This window comes from Trachemys scripta, chromosome 11, assembly GCF_013100865.1.
Source record: "Trachemys scripta elegans isolate TJP31775 chromosome 11, CAS_Tse_1.0, whole genome shotgun sequence".
NCBI lineage: Eukaryota > Metazoa > Chordata > Testudines > Emydidae > Trachemys > Trachemys scripta.
Window position 1 is genome coordinate 288,214 of NC_048308.1, and position 21,133 is coordinate 309,346.

At 64.9% G+C, this 21,133-nt stretch overlaps 2 protein-coding genes across 4 annotated transcripts; one reads left to right on the top strand and one right to left on the bottom strand.

The window, feature by feature from the left end:
* The first annotated feature begins 187 nt into the window (after positions 1-187).
* On the top strand, positions 188-8,035 carry GLB1L (galactosidase beta 1 like). Its single transcript, XM_034785998.1, has 14 exons — positions 188-193; positions 305-365; positions 685-779; positions 2,648-2,828; positions 3,088-3,146; positions 3,466-3,587; positions 4,384-4,424; positions 4,858-4,976; positions 5,332-5,406; positions 5,482-5,571; positions 5,748-5,861; positions 6,329-6,460; positions 6,790-7,005; positions 7,247-8,035. The coding sequence occupies exons 1-14, from the start codon at positions 188-190 to the stop codon at positions 7,472-7,474; spliced, it is 1,539 nt and encodes a 512-aa protein (XP_034641889.1). The 3' UTR covers positions 7,475-8,035.
* On the bottom strand, positions 7,855-20,446 carry ANKZF1 (ankyrin repeat and zinc finger peptidyl tRNA hydrolase 1). 3 transcript variants are annotated; one of them, XM_034785577.1, is made up of 15 exons: positions 19,301-20,446; positions 18,739-18,848; positions 17,932-18,034; positions 15,890-16,092; positions 15,265-15,380; positions 14,586-14,739; positions 12,980-13,202; positions 12,566-12,667; positions 12,094-12,237; positions 11,778-11,918; positions 10,530-10,854; positions 9,941-10,052; positions 9,392-9,559; positions 9,202-9,272; positions 7,855-9,003 (listed from the first exon to the last, which is right to left on the bottom strand). In XM_034785577.1, the coding sequence occupies exons 1-15, from the start codon at positions 19,680-19,682 to the stop codon at positions 8,883-8,885; spliced, it is 2,475 nt and encodes an 824-aa protein (XP_034641468.1). In that variant the 5' UTR covers positions 19,683-20,446; the 3' UTR covers positions 7,855-8,882. The 3 variants fall into 3 exon arrangements, with proteins under 3 accessions (XP_034641468.1, XP_034641466.1, XP_034641467.1); XM_034785575.1 differs by having other exon boundaries at positions 17,932-18,193; XM_034785576.1 differs by having other exon boundaries at positions 11,778-11,909; positions 17,932-18,193; positions 19,301-20,441.
* Positions 20,447-21,133: the final 687 nt, after the last annotated feature.

A 21,133-nucleotide genomic window follows, 5' to 3' on the forward strand; every position in this document is an offset into this window, starting at 1 on the left:
CCCTGCTAGCCCAGCCCTGCCCCCCAGCTCTGCCGGTGCCCCTCACTCCCGACCCACAGCCCCTGCTAGCCCGGCCCTGGGGTCCCCCCAGCTCTGCCAGTTCCCCTCACTCCCGACCCGCAGCCCCTGCTAGCCCAGCCCTGGGGTCCCCCCAGCTCTGCTGCTGCCCCTGAATTCTGACCCCTTCATGGTGGTGGGTCTGTGACGCAGGCCAATGAGACCTTCCTGCTCCCTCCACTTGACCCAGACCTGCCATGTCTCCGGGGACTGACGAGTCTCTTTCTCCACTGGGCTGTTTCTCTAGGGCGGCCTCCCTGCCTGGCTGCTGTGGAAACCAGACATTGTCCTGCGCTCCTCTGACCCAGGTAAGGGGCGTCCCACAGGGACCAGCCCACCGGGCTCCTGCGCTCAGCCACACAGGGCCACTTAGTTGGTGCCAGGCCGCTGTGGGGCTCCGGCATTTACCTGCTAGTCCTCTCTCCATCCTTGGCGCCCCGAATGCAGAGCAGCTGGGCTCCTTCTCTTCCCCCTCCCTCCCCGCCGCCCCCTGGAGACGGGCATCAGCCTCCCACCCTGGGTGAGCTAGGAAAGGCTGGCGGGCTCTGCCAGCGCCCTGTGCCCTGCACACAAACCACGGCAGGCTCCTGGATCTCACACGAACCCAGCTGCTGTCTCTGCTCCCAGATTACCTGCAGGCCGTGGATTCCTGGCTGGACGTCCTGCTGCCCAGGATCAAGCCCCGGTTGTACCAGAACGGAGGGAACATCATCAGTATCCAGGTGGGTGGGGTGGGGTGGGGGGCTCAAGGTCCCTTCCCTGGCTCACTGCTTCTTTCCCAGCCTATCCCAGCACCCCAGAGCCCTCTGTGCTGTCCCCCACAGAGCCCCCTGCAACCCCTATTGCTCTGGAGTCCCCCGTCCCCATAACCCCTGTCCCCCACAGAGCCCCCTGTCCCTGTGGTTACCTGCACAAAATTCTCTGTTACTCGCACTCTCTAGGATGTCCCACCCTTTCCCAGTTCCTAGGGCTCCAGGCGCAAGGCACCGAACTTTACCCCTCCATGGGCTCCGGGCTCTACTCCTCTGGGCTCAGAGCACACACCCATTCCCTGTGGACTCAGGCCTTAATCTTTTGTGGGTTTAGGGGCTTTTACCAGTGCAAGAGCCTCACGCAGTAATATCCCACATCACCTCTATTTATTAACAATCCCCAACCCAGACGCACACGCTACACAGACACTGCTCACCGCTCCCAGTCAGACAGATGAACTTTTCCCCGCTGGCCAGTCAGGATCAGGCCATCTGGGGGACTCCGGTTTCTGCCCAGTGTCATTGGCTGAGTGTTGGGGTCTGGCAGCTCTGATCTCGGGCTGTGTCCTGGAGTCGGTTCCCAAGAACTTCCTTTTGGACCCCAGTTTATAAAGTGAAACTTGAGTCCTGCTTAGCTGCACCGTAACCCATCCTTATACTAAAATGTTACTAACCAGTCCTAACACTGTAACAAAATTCTCTAACCAACCCTCCCCCACCACCTTCATTAACTGACACCTAGCTAAATTAATTATGTAACCGACAGAAACAATCCAAGAACCAGACAGAGACCGGACAGATAAACAGTAGGGAAGTGGGGACCATAAAGATAAAACAAGAAAGAAATGAGGGTTTCACAACCACAACTGTTGATAAGAGGTTTCTTGCCAGACAGGCTGCTGTCAAACTAAGTTTTCTGTAACCAGCTTACGCTCAGTTTCTGTATCTGGGGATCGTGGGCCATTCGGACGGGGTCTCCTCCTTCCCAGCCGGATCGTACATCGTTTAATGTCATTAGATGGGATGTGAGGAGGTGACTTCCTGCTTCTCCACTAACGGCTGCTGCTCTCCTAATAGGGCTGCAGAGAAAGGCCTTAGGCCTTACACTGTAACCCCCATCGCTCTGGAGCCCCCTGCCCCTGTAACCCCCCCCCCCCCGAGGCTGGGGCTGTGCAGGGGGAGCCATGCGTGGGGGGCACTGGGTGGGGGCGTGAACTGGAGCTATTAGCTAAAGCCTGCCCCTCCCCCCATCTGTCCATCTCTGGGACCTGGATTCACCTCTAGGGGGTGGAGGCAGGAACCATCCCCCAGCCATCGGGTGTAGGGGTCCCGGGCACTGAGCTCCTCAGAACAAGTGAGGGAGGGTCTGAAATAACAGGAGGGATACGGGGGCCTGCGGGTCGGGATTGAGGGGCACTGGCAGAGCTGGTGGGGGGAGCCCAGGGCTCAGGTAGCAGGGGGCAGCGGGTTGGGAATGAGGGGCACCGGCAGAGCTGGTGGGGGGAGCCCAGGGCTGGTCTAGCAGGGGGCAGCGGGTCGGGATTGAGGGGCACTGGCAGAGCTGTGGGGGGCTGGACTAGCAGGGGGCTGCGGGCCGGGATCGAGGGGCGCTGTCAGAGCTGGCAGGAGGCTAGCCGGGGGGGAGGCCATGGAAGGCCAGGATCTGGGGCCAGCAGGTGAAGTGAGTGAGGTGCCCTGGGGCTGGCAGAGCAACGGCGGTGGGGCTGCGTGGGGGGGACTCGTCCCGTCTCTTGGCCAGGGCCGTGCAGGTCGACCCTCCCCGCAGCGGCGGCCCAGGGTCTCACGGTGCCGCCCCCTCACGGCCGCCTGCCCCGCAGGTGGAGAACGAGTATGGGAGCTACTCCGCCTGCGACTACGACTACCTGCGTCACCTGCTGGCCGCCTTCCGCGCCCGGCTGGGGCCCGACGTGCTGCTCTTCACCACCGACGGCAACAGCGCCGCCGAGCTGCGGTGCGGCACCCTGCAGGGGCTCTACGCCACCGTGGACTTCGGGCCAGGTGCCCCTGGGCGGGGGCTGGCTCGGGCAGGATGGGGGGGCACTGGCTTAACTGGGGGGAGCAGGATGGCGAGGGGGGCTGGCTCAGACGAGGGGCAGGACGGCAGGGGGGAGGCCTGGCTCGGATGTGTGGGCGGGACAGAGGAGGGGCTGGCTCAGACGGGGGGCAGGACGGTGTGGGGGTGGAGGGAAGGGGGACTGGCAGCCAGCCCGATGGGGGCACGGGACCCTGCACTGACCTGCCCCCTTCTGTCCCCCAGGCCCCAACGTCACAGCCGCATTTGCCCCTCAGCGACTCTATGAACCCAAGGGACCTCTGGTGAGAGTGGGCCCCCGTGGGCCGTGGGGGGCAGGTGCTTGGGGGGTTGGTTGTGGCAGGAGCTCTGTGCTCAGAAGGGCTCTGGGGGATGTCGCTCTGGGGCATGGACAGGCTCTGTGGGGGGGCGTAGGGGGCTCCGTGGGGCACAGGGGGTCTGGGCAGGGGGCTCTGGACTCCCTTGTCTCAGAAGCAACTGCTGCAGGCTCAGTGCTGGGGGGCGGCGCTGCCCGGTGCCTGGAGCGACTCCCTCTGGTGGCTGCTGGGTGTGGGGGGCCCTGGCTGGCTGCCGGGGCTGTGGGTAACGGCCCGTCTGACCCAGGTGAACTCGGAGTACTACACGGGCTGGCTGGACTACTGGGGAGAGCCGCACGCCGGCAGCAGCCCTGCGCAGGTGGCTCAGGGTCTCCAGGACATGCTGCAGCTGGGAGCCAACGTCAACATGTGACTGTCCGGCCGCGTGGGGGGCTGGGCTGGGGGGCGGCCCTGGGCGGGTCGGCTGCTGCTGGATCCCAGCGGGCACCAGGCCCCGGTTCCTCTGCCCAGGGCTGCGTGGGGAGGTTCTGTTGGGTCCGGCCCCAGGGCTGTCGTGCTGGAGTGAGGGGGGAATTGAGCTGCCAGGGCTGGGGGGCCAGGGCCATCCACTGCTGGGGTTTGGCCAGCCCCACATGTGCTGCCCTCGGCACTGGGGTTCGGCTGTCCCTGCCCCAGGGGACCCCATGCGGCCGGAGCTCTGGGGCTGCTGCCCCTGGTTCCCCATCTCTGCGCCACGCCCAGCGCCCAGGTGTCCCCTGGCTGAGCCAGGTGCCAACCCTGCCGTGCAGGTTGGTGCTGCAGCCCTGGCACGATTCTGGCCCCCGCTCCCTGCACGGGGGATTGGCAGCAAAGGGCCCCGGGGCTCCCCCAGGCTGGGGAGAGGAGCTCCCCCTTCCCTGCCCCACGCAGGAGGCCCCAGTGCAACCCGTCCTCTCCTTCCTGCCTCCCCTCTCCCACACCCCAGGCCCGCTCCCGGGGGCGCTCTCTGTCCCATGCTCCCCTGAGGCTCTGGCCCTTTCCCTTGGGCAGTAGCCGGTTTACACGGCTGGCTGCATTTGGTGATTTCCAGCCCACGGTGGGAACTGGGGAGTCCCCGTGGAGTCAAGCCGGGTGGGCTCAGAAAGGAGGGGGGTGTCTGCGCTAGCCACTGGGGGCTGGTGGGGCCGCGCTGGGCTCTGATGGCCGCCTCTGGGTTATCATGTAGGTACATGTTCCAGGGGGGCACCAACTTTGGCTACTGGAGCGGTGAGTCGTCCCCCCCTGCCCGTGGGGAGCAGGGGACCCATGGAGGGCACAGGGCTGGCAGGTGCTGCCTGGCGGGTCCCTGCAGGGCTGTGGTACCTGGGCATTTGCCCATCCTACTGGGGCCTAGTCCAGCTAGCCCCTTCTCTGCCCATCCCCGGGGTGCTCTCTGCTGTCAGCAGTGCTGCACGGGGGCCCCTGTGGCCCATGCCAGCACCGGCCCCCATCCTCCACGAACGCACCAGGCCACGGTCCGTGTGGTTTCCGTGCCGCGGGCCAGGCCCCGTTCCCACGGAGCTCCCAGCAGCCCCTGGCCCTTGCCCCCATCTCCCTCGGCTTGCCAGGCTGCAGGCCCCGAGCCAGTGGGGGGCACGGCAGGGCCCAGGAAGGGGCACGGCAGGGCCCAGCCGCAGCTCACTCCGCCTGCCTTGGCCAGGTGCCGACTACAAGGGCTGCTACAAGCCAGTCACCACCAGCTACGACTACGACGCGCCGCTCTCGGAGGCAGGCGACCCCACCGCGAAGCTGTTTGCCATCCGGACGGTCATCAGCAAGGTACTGAGCCCAGCGGGCCGGGGGGGAACCACCCTCGCCATCGCCCGGCACCTCGCGGAGCCCCGGGCAGAGCGCAGAGCCGGCGCTGCTGCCTGTGTCAGGGGCAGGGCTCTGTCCTGCCAGCCCCAGCCGTGCCAGCACCGTAATGCCCTGCTCACTGCAGGCTGAGGGCTGCCCTGGCAGGGCAGAGGGAGTGGGGTGCCCCCTGGCGGGTGCCCTGGGTTAATGACTCTGAGCCCAAAGAGCTGGGGTGCCAGGCACAGCTCCGGCCCCCTGCCCCCCTTCCATGGCATTCGCATGGGGGGCATGCCCCTGACCCAGCCTGGCCGGCTCCTAACGGGGGTTTGCTGTTCAGTTCCAGCCCCTGCCTGAGGGTCCGATGCCGCCCGCCACCCCCAAGTACGCCTACGGCCCCGTGCCCCTGCAGAAGGTGAGTGGCTGCCCTGGGAGCTGCCCCCCTGCCCCGGGAGGCCCCCACCCACCCTGCCCCTCTCCTCTCTTGCAGCAGGGCGAGGTGCTGGAGCTGCTGGACGTGCTGTGCCCCGGCGGGCCCATCCGGAGCCGGTTCCCCCTCACCTTCGAGGCCGTGAAACAGGTGAGGGGCGGGGTGGGCACAGGGTCCTGGCGCCAGGCTCCTCGCCTGTGCCAAGGCTTTCCCTGGGAAGGAAGGAGCTGGGCCTGCTGCAGACGGGAGGCCCTGGAGAGGGTTTCCCATGGGCAGCCCCTCGGCCCCCTGCACCCACGGGGCTCTCACCCTCCGCTCTGCTGCAGGCTCATGGCTTCGTCCTGTACCGGACGCGCCTGCCCCGGGACGTCTGGGATCCAGCCCCTCTGAGCTCCCCTCCCAACGGCGTCTGCGACCGCGCCTACGTGCTGCTCAACAGGGTGCGTACCGTTCTGCTCCTGGGCCCTGGGGGGCAATGCCCAGCCCCTCTCTGTGCAGCAGGGGGGTTAGTGCCCGTGGGGCGGACGGGCTGGCAGTGCTGGAAGCAGCCTGGGGTGGGGGGCTGTGCCACCCTTGCAGGGGTCCCTGCTTCTAGGCACATCTCCTGCACTTGGCCCCCGGAGCCTGTTGGCCTTTGCCCTGGTCCCATCTCTGCTGTGGGGTGGATCTGGCGGGTGGGGGGGTGTGGTTGCTTTCGCGTTCACCCCACAGGGTATCCACATGGGAGGGAGACCTGGGAGCTGGTTCTGCCTGCCTGCTGCTGGGGAGAGTCTGTCTGGTGGTCGCCTGTCCCAGTGTGTGCAGGGAGTGGGGGGGGCCCAGACCGGCCCTGGAAGGCTGGCACCGAGGGGCTTTGGGGGAGAGGAGGCTGGTGCTGACCCGATTCCCCATGCCTGCCTGGCGCCAGGAGTACCAGGGGAGACTGGAGCGCGACGGGCAGACGACACTGAACATCACAGGCCAGGCTGGCGCCACACTGGACCTGCTGGTGGAGAACATGGGCAGGATCAACTTTGGTGTGAACGCCAGCGACTTCAAGGTGAGGGGTGGGACGGGAGGTGGGCGCGCTGCTGCCAGGTGCCCCCTGAGCTGGGCATCCTCAGTGCCTGCCGCCCCTGCAGAACTAGGGAGGGGCTGGGCAGGGATGGGGCAGCAGCTGGTGGAGCCAGGCATGGAGCAGGGCTGGGCAGCCTCCCCAGGTGGCAGCCCCTCCTGGCATGGCCCTGCGCTGCCTTTGGACGCCGGGGAGCGGGGTTCGCCCTGTGCGGGGAGCAGTGGGGATGGGGCAGCCAAGGGGGAAAGGGGGGCAAGCCCACGGGCAGGGCCGTCCGCTCCCTCCCCACTGGTCTCCTGTCCCCGTGTTCGCAGGGCCTGCGCCAGAATCTCTCCCTGGACTCGGCCCTGCTCAGCGACTGGCTGATTTACCCCCTGGACGTAGACTCGGCTGTGATGCGGGGCTGGCCCCCGCTCACCCCCCAGGCTGAGGGGAGCAGGGCCAGGCTGGGGCCGGTTCTCTACACTGGGGCCTTCCAGACCCCTGGCATCGCCTGGGACACCTTCGTGAAGTTCCCTGGCTGGAGCAAGGTACCGCTGAGGGCAGGGGGGGCTGGCTGGGGCCTGGCTTGGTGGGCAGTTCTCCCACTGCAACGTCACAGCTGCTCGCTCCCCACTGCGGGGGAGGGGGGGGGAGGGGAGAGATCGGGGGAGAGGGCACCGGGCAGGTGTTTGGGGTGGAGGTAGCAGGCAGGGGGATGGGAGGCAGGGGGGCAGTGTGCCAGGCTGAGAATGCCCCCCCCACACTCATGCCCTTTCTCTGCCCCTCCAGGGCCAGCTCTGGATAAACGGCTTCAACGTGGGCCGGTACTGGCCGGCCCGGGGCCCCCAGCAGACGCTCTTCGTGCCTGGCTCGCTGCTGAGCGCCTCGGCCCCCAACAACATCACCCTGCTGGAGCTGGAGGGGGCCCCCACCCGGCCCTTCGTGCTGTTCCTGGACCGGCCCCTGCTCAACCAGACCGTCAGCCCCGAGGCTGGGACCAAACTGCCACCTCCCTAACGCACGCCCCGGTGCCTCCTGGGCCCCATGGGCTCCCCCAGCCCAGGGCCCTGGCACAACTGGCTACAGTGCAGGTGCCTTTGGACATCCTCCTGTGCCTTGGCGATGCCCAAATCTCCTGGCCCCACCGGGCGTGGCCAGCAGGGGCGGGGGAGTCCTGCCGGCTGCCCCCACCCTCACTCACAGGGCAAGGCCAGGGCCCCTTGCAGCCACAGAGGAGGGGGACAGCCTTGCTCCTGGTGAAGTAGCAGGTACTGGCTGGGCCAGCCCCCAGCGGGCAGAGCCTGTCCCTCTGCCAGCGGCAGAGCCCGCCTGTAGCCCCTTGGGACGGGCAGGTATCCGTCCCAGCCCCCGGAGCCCCGCCGAATGGAGACACAGAGTTCACTGCCTGCAGCTTGCCCTTTATTGCCAGGTTTGGGGGGCGTCGTGGCCGCTTGCCGGGGTGGGGGGCAGAGGCAGCAATGCCAGGGGAGCCGGTTTCCTGCCTGCTGGCTCACGCCCCCCCGGCTGGGCACTGGGGGTTACATTTTATTACCCGTTAAAGCAAAATCTTGTGCCTTCCCTGCCCTGCCCGGCGTGTTCTGTCACCCTGGCGTTGCGCACGCCCCAGGGTGGTTCACAGCAAACCTCATGGGCCGTGAACAGCTCGGACTGACCCTGGGGGGCGCCGGCTGAGCTGCCCTGAGCCAGAGGCTGGGGGCACTCAAGGGCCAGTGGGGGGCTTGCTCAGAGTCCTGGGGTCAAGGTACCGGGCACCCGTCTGCAGCATGGCCGCCAGCATGCAGGGGGTGACCAGGGCCTTGGGCACAGGGGGGCTATATCACTCCCCCGTCTTCGCCAGGTCCAGGAGCAAGGGCAGCTGGAGGCTAGGCTGAGCTGCAGGGGCCTGGAGCGGGCAGGACTCACGGGTGCCAGGCAGGGCCCAGGGTGCTGCAGCGAGCTCCCACCCAAGGCAATGAGCTGCTGCCCATGGGGGGCGCTGTTCTGAGCCAAGCTGCCCGTCATTAACCACCTCCTCCCCGGCGTGTGGGCCACCCAGCTGCCTGGCCCCGGGAGCTGGAGCCCTCAGGCGGTTCGCACAGCACAGGGCAAGGCGGCCTGGTCCCTCCTCCATCGATCCACCAGCCACGCTGCCCCCAGCTGCAGCCTGCTCCCCCTGCCCCAACCCAGGGCCCTGCCCCTTGTGGTACTGATGCTCCCGCCCAAGGGTGGATGCTCGTCCCCCCACCCAACCCACCCTTCCCCTCGAGGCGGGGACATGGGCAGGGGCCTGCCCCCTGGGCTGGGAAGGAGGCTGGGACTTGGGCTCAGCCCCCCGGGAGTGCCCAGCGCCTCCCCTCCCCCCCAGCAGGCGACTGTCCGTTTCCACACGTGGCAGCCCCCTGCCTTGGCCGGCCTGGCGCGGGCGCTAGGTGGGGCCGGTGCGGCCCCGGCGGTGGGTCTGCAGGCAGCCCGTGGAGCAGAAGGAGAAGTCGAGGTAGTGGAAGGGGATCCGGCCCAGCAGGGACTCCCCGCACTGCCAGCAGCGCCTGCACAAACCAGAAGGGACAGCATGGGCAGGGGGCTGGGGCCCAGTCCCGGTCCCTGCCAGCAACTGGAGAGGGGATCTGGCAGCCCCCCAGGGGAACGGTGCCTCCCCGGTGCCCGCCTCGCATCCCCTCCCCCCAGTGCCTCCCCCGGTTCCCCCCCCCAGCCCACAGCAGGTTCAGTGCCCAGGACCCCGTTACCTGGGGTTGGCGAGAGCCGCGCCCGTGTCCGGCAGCTGGGCAGCCAGTCTCCGCTCGGCAGCGAGGGCCCTCTGAGGAGCAGAGAGCCGGAGCCTCAGTGAGTGGGGTGAGCCCTGGGGCCCCGGCTGGGTCTGAGCCGGCAGGGTGCCCCCCACGGGGGGACGGGGTGTGCGGGCGCCCCAGGCCTCACCTTCTCTCGGTCTGGCAGGGCCGCAAAGCGCCGCTTCTCCTCCTGCTCCTGCGCCAGCCGCTGCTGCTGCTCCCTCAGCTCCTGTGCCCGCTGCTTCCGCTGCACTCTCTGCGCCCGCTGCTTCTCCAGCCGCCTGGCCTCCATCTCCGCCGTCAGGGGCCCGGGCACCTGGGGCAGGACGGGCTCCGTCACCCTGGGCAGTGGGGGGGGGGGGGGGGTCCTGGCAGCCCCTCCCTGTCTCTGCTAACAGCCCCCACAGCTGCTTGCACCAGATGGGGGCTGAGTTCCTCGCTTTTACGCACCGGCCTTAACGCTATGGCCCCTCCTGGCTCCTCGCACGGCTCCCTCCCCCCAACTCAGAGCGGGGCAGGTGCAGCCGAGGGGCAGGGCCTCAGAGTGCGTGAGGGGGACCAGCAGGCGGGAGCCGGATTAGTGCTCCCCAGAGAGGGCTCAGGCACCCCGGGGTGGGGGGGGATTTGAGCTCCCCCCAGCTGTCCTAAGGTGCCAGGGAGGGATCTCCGGGCTGGAAGGGCAGCGGGAGGCACCCACCTTGGCCTGCCCGTAGTCGTACTTGGCTGGGTGATCCACCATGAACTTGCGGAAGACGTTGCGTGTCGACTTGTCGGCAGAGACACAGTACGGGGGCCGCTCCTGCCAGTCCCTGGGAGCCAAGCAGAGAGCGGCTCAGGGCCAGGATAGGCCAGGGCTTGCTGCTTCCCTTTGGCAGGCTGCCCCCCCGCAGAACGGGCAGCCCCACAAGCCAGCCAGGCCCCCTTGGGGCCGCTGAGTCCTGGGGAGAGCTGGGAAGGGGACCCCCACCCAGCTCCCAGACCAGCCCACCCACCCAGCTTGCTAGATGCCCTGGAGCAGGGGAGGGATAGCTCAGTGGTTTGAGCATTGGCCTGCTAACCCCAGGGTTGTGAGTTCAATCCTTGAAGGGGTCACTTAGGGATCTGGGGCAAGGACTGGACTCAACAACCTTTTCAACTGGTCCCTTTCAATTCCATGATATAGAGAGAGATGTAGCTATTTTTTTTAAACAGGCTGCAGGCAGAGGGCAGCTTCCCACAGGCCCCCGGGCCCACCAGCCTTAGGGGTGGGTGACCGCCCAGAGCGCTGGGCTCGGGGCTGGCTGTACCTGAGCGCAGGGTCGGCACCAGCCTCCAGCAGCAGTCGCACAGCCGCCCCCTTCCCTGCCGCAGCCGCCACGTGCAGCAGGGTGAAGCCGGTGCCGTCGATGGGCTCGCTGAGCAGCGAGAGGAGCCCGGGGGCTGCGCGGTTGGGCTCCGACCCCTCACTCTGCACCCTGCCAGGGTGGCCTTGGGGCTGCCCCATGGCACCATCCTCGCTGCCTGCTGGGGGTGCCCCGCTCTCTGCCACACCCAGGAGGTGCCGCAGCGTCCCCACGTCCCCCGTCTTGCAGGCCGTGAACAGGGCGTCGCGGAGCTGGCCCAGGAGTGTTTCTGGCAGGAAGGGACAGGGGAGATCAGACCCACCCCCGGGCCCCCCCCCCCGGCCCGAGCAGCACAGGCGCACTGCCTGAGCCAGCTCCTCCCCCACCCCAAAGCCAGGAATTCCCCCAGGGAACAACCTGCTCGGGGACCCGCAGCGTCTGACCCCTGTGCGGCACTCACCAGAGTGCGCCCCCCTCCCGTCACCCGGGTGAGGCTAAAGGGTGCTCCAGGATGGCACCAGGCCGGATGTGAAGCCAGCGAGAGAGGAGACGCTGTGGTTAACGACCTGCCAGGTTAGCGAGGTGCACCAGCTTCTCGTTTGTCGGGCCACTGGCTCTGCCTGTCTCGGCCGGGCTCTCCCCCAAGAGGTGACAGTCCCTGATCACCACCTCTCCGTAAGGGATGCAGACAGCGCTCCCTACAGGTCTCAGTGCAAGGGGCCGTCAATCATTTCTGGGGCTCCTCTCTGCACCGCTCCGGTTTTTCCACATCCTACTTAAAATGTGGACCCCCAGAACTGGACACAGGACCCCAGGGTCAGTCTCCCCAAGGCCGCGTACAGAGGTAAAATCCCCTCCTCTCTGCCCAGTTCACACCCCAAGGGTCACGTTAGCCCTTTGCTCAGCCATTTACCACTGACCCCCCCAGTCCTTTCCTGAGGCCCAGCTGCCAAGATACAGCCCCCACTGCACGGCGTGGCCTGCAGCCCTCGCTCTAGGAGTGGGCCTTTCCAGCTGCCGGTATTTCAGCGCAGGCTGGGTGATCCGGATCGCTCTGTTCGGTCACCACTCTGCCTCTTTGGCTCCCCAGCCTCTGCTCGCACCCAGCAGCACGTGGGAGGGTGCAGGGGGAGGAGCGGCCTGAGCCCACGTAACCCCAACGTGGCACACACGGGCAGGGCAGAGACAGCAGCACGGCCCGGCCTGACTTACCTCCTTTCCCCCAGGGAGCAGGCTCTGCCCCAGGCCCTTCCTGAGGGTCTGCCACCGTCTCTGCTCCCGGCTGGGGTGCTGAGCCCTCGGGCTCTTCCTGGCCTCCTGGCCCCTCGGCGCGGGCCCCTGCTCCTGGAAGGGCCGGGAGAGGGATAGAAACACAGCCCGGGGCCAACACCTCCCCGCCATCCCGGGGGCATGCAGCTGCCCCCCGCCCCCAGGGCAAAGGCAGGGAAGCCAGCAGCTTCCGCCTGCTCATACACCCCCCCCCCCACACACACACACACAAACACCCCCACGTTAGCCCCGTTCTCACCTCTCCCCACTTTGTCTTTCTTCCTCCTCCTCTTGCGGCTTCGCTTAGGTGTCACCTCAAACTCCCGGAGCTGCAGCGTGCTCAGCGTCACCTCCACCATCTCCAGCTCCCCAGCCTGGCTCTCCTCCTCCTCCTCCGACGGGGCTTTGGGGGAGACAGGTGGGATTGGGGCTGTGGGCCTGCCCAGTGCGCTCTGCCAAAGAGGCCCACCCCTTCTCTGCAGGGGAGTTGGGGACGATTGCCCCCCACCCCCAGCCTGTGCCCTGCGGCAGCGCACTCTTACGGGGTGCCCAGATGCCTGGAACCTGCTGTCCCAAGGGGACCCACAAGGCTGGGGCACAAACAAGAGGCAGCTACTACCACACACGGTCCAGTGCTGGGCACCTTCCCCCATCCAGGAAACCCCCATGGGGGTGGGGGGCGAGTCAGCCGGTGCCCTCCCCACCCGCCGGCACCCTTCCCCCTCACTCACTGCTGGCGTCACTCTGCTGGGGCTCTTCCACCCGCGCACACGGCACTTTCCTCCAGCCCTTCCGGGGGGAGCCAGCGAGATCCACCACCGCTGTGTCCTTCCCTGCGGGACAGGAGCCTTGGGTCCATGGGCCCCGCAGAGACCATCCCCAGACAGAGTCAAGAGCAGGGAGCCACCCCCCCCCCATAGCACATGGGGCAGGGCAGGTGCTGCAGACAGAGTGGGAGGGGGCATCCCTGGGGGAGGAACCCACTGCCCCCCACCGAGGGGAGTTCCTCTGAAGTAGGCAGCTTGGCACTGCCACCCTGGCCTGGGCAGAGTCTAGAAGCAATGCCAGACTGACCTGGTGGCCAGGGGAACAGGCCGCTCACACCTCGCCCCCCAGCACCAGTGTCCCCATGCCCCAGTTCTCACCATACACCTGCAGGGTGGCCAGGGCCGCGTGCACCCGCAGCACCTCCCTGAAGGTGGCTCTGCGGGTGCTGAAGGGGATATTGCAGACGCGGGGGTCGTCCTTGTGCAGAGGGGCGTTCCTGCCGCTGAAGAGCAGTGCCCGGTTGGCCCGGGGGGCACGCAGGAAGATGCGCTGGGCTCCCTGCAGATGCTGCGCCCAGCCGGCCAGTAGGTCCTGGATGTCCTGGGGGTGGAAGGGGAGGGATAACCGCTAGCTCCTGGGCCCCACCTGCCAGCCCTGCTCTGCACTGGGGTATGGCCAAGCACGGCCAGCCCTGCGCAGCTGTGGGGTGCTGGGGTGGGGACGGGGACTTGGGAAACGGCTGTACAGCTCAGGGGTTCTGATATTATCAAGGCATCAGTCTGGTGCTCGCTGCATCGTGGAATACCGGGTGTATGTGCAGGATCCCCCCCCCCCCCCATGTGCTGCCTGTCGGCACCCCCCAGCCTAGGGACAATGGGGACTCGTTAACCTTAACGACTGCTCTGATGCCTAATGGCTACGCGAAGGGGCTTGGCTGAAGCCAGGCGCAGGTTTTCTCCACAGCTGCTTTGGAGAGTGGGCACTTCCCAGAGGCAGGGGTGACCCAGCGGGGTTGAAAAGGACTCCTGGGGAGAAGCTTTGGAGAGAGACCCAGGAAGACGGGGCAGGAGAGGCACAGGGACAGGCCGGTTTTGCAGCGGGACCACCCGAGGACTGCGAAAGCAAGCTGGCCATGGTGGGGAGGGCGCCGGCCTGGACGTGAAGCCAAGCTCTGCAGCAGGACCGCGGCCCTACAGAGCGCGCTGCAGCCGGGAGGAAGATGTGAGGAGGGATTATTGGTTAGGTCTAGAGCTGGGCATTTCTCGTGCTGTGAAGCGAAGAGCAGTGGTGGGGTAGGATCCTGTGTGGGGTGCATGGGGTGACCCCCAGAGTGCCCGGCCCATGGAGATCTGCCAGGGGCGGAGTTTAAGCGATGGGGCATGTCTGAGGGGCCAGCAGCAGTCCCCAGGGGCTGGGCAGGGGCCCGGGAGGTCTCAGCTCTCGGGAGGGGGCACTAGAGAGGCGTCTGCCTTTCCATTGTGCGCCGGACACCCCAAGCCAGAGCAGCGTCCAGCCTGTTCAGATGCCAGTGTTTGAATCCCTCACAGCAGCCGGGTCAGCGCCAATAAGGGAGCGGAGCTAGATCTGTGACATGCGCCCGGCAGGCTGGCCTGGGATCGGGGGGGGGGGGGGTGTTACCCCTAAATGCCCCTCTCAGGCACTGCCGGAGAGCCTGGGGCGGGAGCACCCTGGGGTGGGGGAGAGGGATCCCAAGCACAGGGGCGCCTATCTCATGCCCCAGCCCCTAAGCAGGGGGACTGAAAACCAGAGTGGCATCCCAGTGGGGAGCACTGTACCAGCCCCCCCGCCAGGCCCCACGTGCCCTCTCCATCCCCACTCCGAGGCGCCTCAGCCATAGGGCACACGGTGCCAGCTGCAGCCAAGGCCTTGGAGGGGCTGCTCTTGGCCTAGGCAGCCCCCACCCAGAGGCTGCCCCAGCAGCGAGGGCCCCATCCTGAACTGGGCCTGTGCGCTCGCCCCCACCTTGAGCAGAGCCGCCTCGTTGTACCGCCGCAGCGAGGCGCCGGCCGATTTGGGCATGGAGGCCTGGCCCTGGGCATCACGCAGTCCCTGCGCCGTGCCCCGGCGGGCACGCACCGTGTACCGGTGGAAGGTCTTGTGATCCAGCACCTCAGGCCTGGGGGAGAGAAACCTCAGAGTGGGCCAGGGCAGCAGGACGGGGACCCTCGTTGCCATGGGGGAATAGAGCCAAAGCCCCACTCGGTGAGGGCAGGCCTGGCCGTGGGTCTGTGCAGCACACACTGGGCTGGGTGTCAGGACTCCTGGGGTTTCTTCCCAGCTCTGGCACCGACTCACTCTGGGACCCGGGTGAGCCCCTGCCCCTGCCGTAGCCTCCGTACAGAAGGGAAATGAACACTCCTCTTCCAGCCAGAGCAGTGCCAGCTTCGGGGGACAGACAGGCACAAGAAGGGAACCCCAGGAGCTGCTGCTGCTGCCAGGGGCCCGTGAAGGCCGTGGCAGTGCCACGTGTCCCTGGGGAGAGGAGAGGCGCCTTCTGGGCAAGGGCCCATCTCACCACATCCCCAGGGGCAGACATCCCCAAGCCACAGAGCACTCCTTCCCACGCCAAGGCCCGCACAGGACTCTGCCCGCTGGAGCAGCAGACCCTGCCCCAGCCCCAGGGCCAGCCTGGGACACTCACCCCCTGAAAACGGCTCCTGCAAAGTGTCCACCGCCTGTCATCAGGATAACCCAACAGGTGCCTGCGCCCAGGCTCTGCAGAGATGCCACCAGCTCTGCCTGCTGCTCACCACCGCCCTGGCACAAGGAAACCCTCCTGTTAGCAGCCTGGTGGCACACACCCTCCCTGGCCACCAGCTGCCTCCCCTGTTGGAGCCGATGACCCAGCAGGCTCTGCCAGCTGGGAGCCATTAGCAGGGGCTCTGCAGGCAGTGGGGGAAGGGGCAGTCTGGGGGTTGCCCCTTCCAGCTGAGGCCAGACAGGTGATCATGGCGGCGGCAGCAGCAGCTCCCGTCTGAACAGGGTTCATCAGGCACCAAGTAAAGCCTTGGTTCCATCCGGATGAGCTGGGCCTGGGCCCCACCCCCCGCACCTGGGCAAGGATCCTCTGGCAAGCAGCTAAACCCAGACCAGATCTCGACAGAGCTGGCGCCCGGCTCCCCTGCACATGCGTCCAGCTGCCCGCGGGATCACAGGGCAAGGAGGGGTTGGGGTCCCAGCCAAACCCCGCTTGCCGGCCCGACGGCTATCCCAGACCTCTGGTAGGTCACTGGGGATGGGCCCAGCACTGCCGGGCCATCACTTGCCTTCTTACTGCCCAGCACACAGCGGTAGGCAGAGAGCAGTTGGCCCTGGGAGTTGTGGAACAGGACCTTAGCCGAGCGGGTGCCTGGGCGATGGCTCTGCTGGTCGCTCCCTGGGTTGCCGTGGCCTCGGGGAGAGAGCAGATCGGACTCACTGCCCGAATCGGAGTCATCAGAATCGGACCCAGAGATGCTGGAGATGTCACCTGCAAACCGGGCAGGAGGGGGACAGGGGTGTCAGATGCTAAGGCGCCCAAGGAAGGCACAAGTCCTAAAATGAAGAGGAGGGAACAACTCCCAGTCCACTAGGATCACAGAGCCACCTCCTCCACGTCCCAACTGGAGACCTCGAGATCCCCCGAATGTCACCTGCCCCCTTTCGCCCCCGCCAGCCTTCTAGGTCACGTGCGATGGCCTCTCGCAGCCCAGCCAACATGAACCGTATGGAAACAGCCCATCTGACGCTCCAGGGGTAGCGAGCAGGCCGATGCTGTGGAGGGAGGGCGCCGCGTTATGGGGTGCAGCAGGATCCTGGGGTGGGGGAGGAGCGAGTGTTTGAGGGAGGAGGTACCTGCAGAACCTACGGTTCTCACTGAGGTACCGGCCCATGGCCTGGCCCCACTTGACAGGTCAGAGCCAGCCAGCTCCAGGGGGCAGGAGGGGCTAGAACCAACCTCACCACAAAGAGCATCAGAGCAACCAGACTGGGTCAGACCAAAGGTCCATCCAGCCCAGTGTCCTGTCTGCCGACAGTGGACAGTGCCAGGGGCCCCAGAGGGAGTGAACAGAACAGGGAATCCTCAAGTGATCCATCCCGTCGCCCATTCCCAGCTTCTGGCAAACAGAGGCCAGGGACACCATCCCTGCCCAGCCTGGCTAATAGCCATTGATGGACCGATCCTCCAGCAACTTATCTAGTTCTTTTTTGAACCCTATTATAATCTTTGCTTTCACAACATCCCCTGGCAAGGAGTTCCACAGGTTGAGTGTGTGTTGTGTGAAAAAAATACTTCCTTTTGTTTGTTTTAAACCTATTAATTTCATTTGGTGACCCCTAGTTCTTATGTTATGGGAAGGGGTAAATAACACTTACCGATTCACTCTCTCCACACCAGTCACGATTTTATAGACCTCTATCATATCCCCCTTGGTCGTCTCATTTCCAAGTTGAAAAATCCCATTCTTATTAATCTCTCCTCATACGGCAGCTGTTCCTTCCTCCTAATAATTTTTGTTGCCCTTTTCTGAACCTTTTCCAAGTCCAATATCTCTGTTTTGAAATGGGGCGACCACATCTGCACGCAGTATTTAGGGTGTGGGCGTCCCATGGATTTATACAGAGGTAATATATGATAGGACATGACAGGACCTGAACTCATCCCAGAGGAGCTTCCCACATTGGGCAGGCAAACAAAGGGACTCGGGAAGCCGGCAGCTGCTGGGGAGAAGGTAAGTGTGATTGGTGCTCGGAGCTTCTCCACCTGGTCAGGTGCCACCAGAGAGGCTTCCTGCTGCCTACGTCCCTGCTGAAGGGCTGTGGTGATGGGGCATACCACACATTGGATGCCCCCGCCACATTGTCACCTCTCCATCCAAAGAAGGCATCCTCTTTGGGGAGAAAAAAGCAGTGAGTTTAGACCTCCAAGAGCTGCCTAGAAAGGCCACCCCTAGGCTCAGCTGCTAGTGGAACAACAAGAATAGATCCTCCGGCAGGTAGAAAGGCCAGGAGTGGGCAAAACCCAATCAGGGCCCAGCAGGCAAGATAAAAACAGCTAGCCGCCTCCTCCAGTGGCCAGTTCTGGGGGAAACTAGGACGAGGAGGAAGGAAGGATTGCTCCCGCTGATCCCAAAGGCTGGGCTGGGCTGGTCAGGGCCTAACCCCAACCGCACCTTTGGACTGAGCCCGTGACAGATTGTTTTATGCTGCAGAATTTACAGCACAGGTGACACCTAGAGGTGGATATCAACTGATAATTGCTTCGTGTGGCACTCCACCAGCTCAAGCGAGCCCATGACAGCAGCCCTTCCCATCTGTCCCCCCTCACCTGCACGGGTCTTCTCCTCGAACTCCTCTGCTGCGAGTGCCCGGCGCCCCAGCAAACGCTGCTTCAGGTTGAAGCGATGCCAGTCCAGGCGGTAATGCTCAGTCTGGGGAGGAAACGGAGTGAGGAGGGGCATCCCATACTGATGCTCCCCCAGGTCAGATGGATGGAAGCGCACCAACCCACGCCCCGGGATGGACAGTGCGGAGGTCCCCTCAGCCACATGCCAGCCTGCCGGGGACTTGCCAAAAAAGCAAGGCAGCTTCTGCGGATTTCCATGTCATGGTCACTTGGTTAACTAATGCCCTTACTGCCAAGTTCCCATCCTGCCCCCAGGGCTGCAGAGACACGGCCCCAGCTTTATAAGAGACGGTCTGAGACCCTGGGCCAGGGCTTTGCCGCGTGCGGAAGCTGGTAATGTGGCTGTGCCAGAGCACCCAGACCCTGCCCAGCTGAGAGCTGCAGCCGCAATTTACCAGGGGCCTGAGGAATGCACTTGACTGGACTGCAGCCTCCCTCCTCCTGTGGGTGCGGCTGATAGAGACTACAAATCCCAGCACGCAATACTCCACCTTGTGCCAGGTGGGTAAGCCCAAAACGGAGCACTGCATTTCAGGACCAGTAGTCTCTGGGCTGCATCTCTACGTATCCAGGCCACAACTACAGAGCTCCATGGTCCACATTTTGGCCATTCGCATACCCATTTCACAGTAGCCTGCTTCCCCAGCTCCCTGCTCACTCACAGCGCTGCCTGCTGGTGGCAATGGAAAACACCAGTCATCCGCCTCCACCTCTCAGGCTGCTGCCTACCTGCTCCTCCCTGCTGTCAAACTCCCGGGAGCAGGATGAACAGCACATCCGGTCCGATATCTCTGGGACCCCACGGGCTCTCTCCTCCCCATCGCCTGCCACTGGCTTCTCTGAAAGAGAGAGAGGAACTCAGGGAAGATATGCCACTTCCATTGGAGTGGGACAGAGGGCTCTAAGACAGACAGATCACTCCAAAGTGTGGCTAGAGCAAAGGGTGAAGAGTTAGTTTGACTGTTCCTGACTCTGCCACTCACTTGATGCATGGCCCTGGGCAAGTTACTTCACCTCTGTGCCTCGGTTTCCCCACCTGTAACACAGGGATGATACCGACCCACCAAACAGGATTAGTTTCAGCGTGTGAAGTGTTTTGCGCTCCTCAGGCTGAAGGCTCTTGACTGGGGCAAAGCAGCTCACAACCAGAGCCCATCACACCACCAGGCCCCAGAGAGTGGGATACCCCCTAGGGTTGGACTGCTGTGAAATCAATCCCCCCACTGGACACTCTCCCTCCAGGAAGCCCCTTGGCTGGCTCTACTGCCCCTCACTGGCTTTTAGACGCTACCTTGCACTATGGCATTCGAGTCTGTGGATGGCACGTCCTCAGAAAAGCCATTGACGAGGGAGAGTCCGTGCAGGAAGGTGGGGTCCTGGGCAGCCTCGAACACAGACCTGACCTCGAGGGGCTGCATTGTTTCCAGCAGGAGTCTGAAGAAGGAATGAGAGTGAGGTACAGACAGGCTCCTGTGACCTGGCAGGAGCATCATGCCTTGGAACAGACAGTGGATGTGCACATGGGCCATGGCCAGCCTGCTCCACCATGGGCGGTTGTGCCGCCCCATTAGCTGGGGGGAGCCGGCAGTGCTGCTCTTGGTGATAGAGGTCCCCCTCCAGGGCAGGGCCGCGGCTTTGGAGCAAAAGGTCCCAAGTTCTAGCCCTGCAGCCATGTGACCGCCTGGCAAGCCTGCCACGGACTGCGCCACGGACACCAGGCACCAACCGCACTGTGAGGCCAGCGCCCCACCGCAGACTCGCCGGAGTCGGGATTTCTGAGTAAGAGAATGCTCACATGGCAGGATGTTTTCTTCCAGTCACACAGGAGTTACCCCCGCCCTGAACAAAGGAATGTGGTTCCTCCACCAGGCAGCTAATTACAAAGTAATTTAAAAGACAATGAGAATTCACTGACACCTCAGATAAACAAAGCTGTCAAGCTAACAAGAGACAGGAGCCTACACTCCAGCAGGGAAGAGAAACTTCATCGGACATAGAAAGGGTGGGAGCGAAACCCTCAAATCAACAACTAAATCAACTAGAAAAATAATGAGGAGTCCTTGTGCCACCTTAGAGACTAACACATTTATTTGGGCATAAGCTTTTGTGGGCTAGAACCCACTTCATCGGCTTAATTTTATATTGAAATCCTGTCAGCCACCCCGGGCGTGACCGGGGCTCCAGCTGTCAGCCCAGGTGGCTGCTCCCCTGCTAGCCTGGGAAGTGGGAGAGGGGACCCCACTGCAGTGCCCCCCCGGGTCTGGGGAGGGTGAAGAATCGTAAGGAGCAGAGGTGAGACTGGGGGGTGCAGTGAGGAGGGGGAGGGCTGATGGGTGGGGGGCTGTATTGATGGGGGTTCTGGGCAGATGGGGTGAGTGCTGGGAGGGTGAAATGAGGGCCGTGGGAGGCAATGGGGGAGGGAGACTGAACTGAAGGGAGTTGAAGGGGGGTTGGGTGGGGAGAGAACTGGGGGGGGGCTGGGGGACAGGATAAAGTGCTGGGCAGGAGACAGCAGATGGGGGGTGAGAGCTCCTGCAGCCGGGTATCGGGGGGTAGCCGTGTTAGTCTGTCGCCACAAAAACAAGGAGGAGTCCGGTGGCCATGTCCGGCCCATGTGGGGGAGCAGGCGACACGAATTGTCCCTCCCCTGCAGCTTGGGAAAGGGGGGCGGGGGGCAAGACCGGCCAAAACCACACAATTGAATCCGGGTTAAATGTCACGATTTGGGGCCAGTCTCCGGGTTTCTGAGGGTCCGACGCACGATTCTCGATCTCCTGACGGTGGGAATGGGGTGAGAGGGGTCAGCGCAGGCCACCATGTGCCCTGACTGCCCAGCAGCGCCTGGGGGATCCCCCGCCCCCCCACTGGCCAGGGGATCCCGCCCCCCATTGGCCAGGGCAGCCGGGAGATCCCCCGCCCCCCCATTGGCCAGGGGATCCCGCCCCCCATTGGCCAGGGCAGCCGGGAGATCCCCCACACCCCCATTGGCCAGGGCAGCCGGGAGATCCCCCGCCCCCCCATTGGCCAGGGGATCCCGCCCCCCATTGGCCAGGGCAGCCGGGAGATCCCCCACACCCCCATTGGCCAGGGCAGCCGGGAGATCCCCCGCCCCCCCATTGGCCAG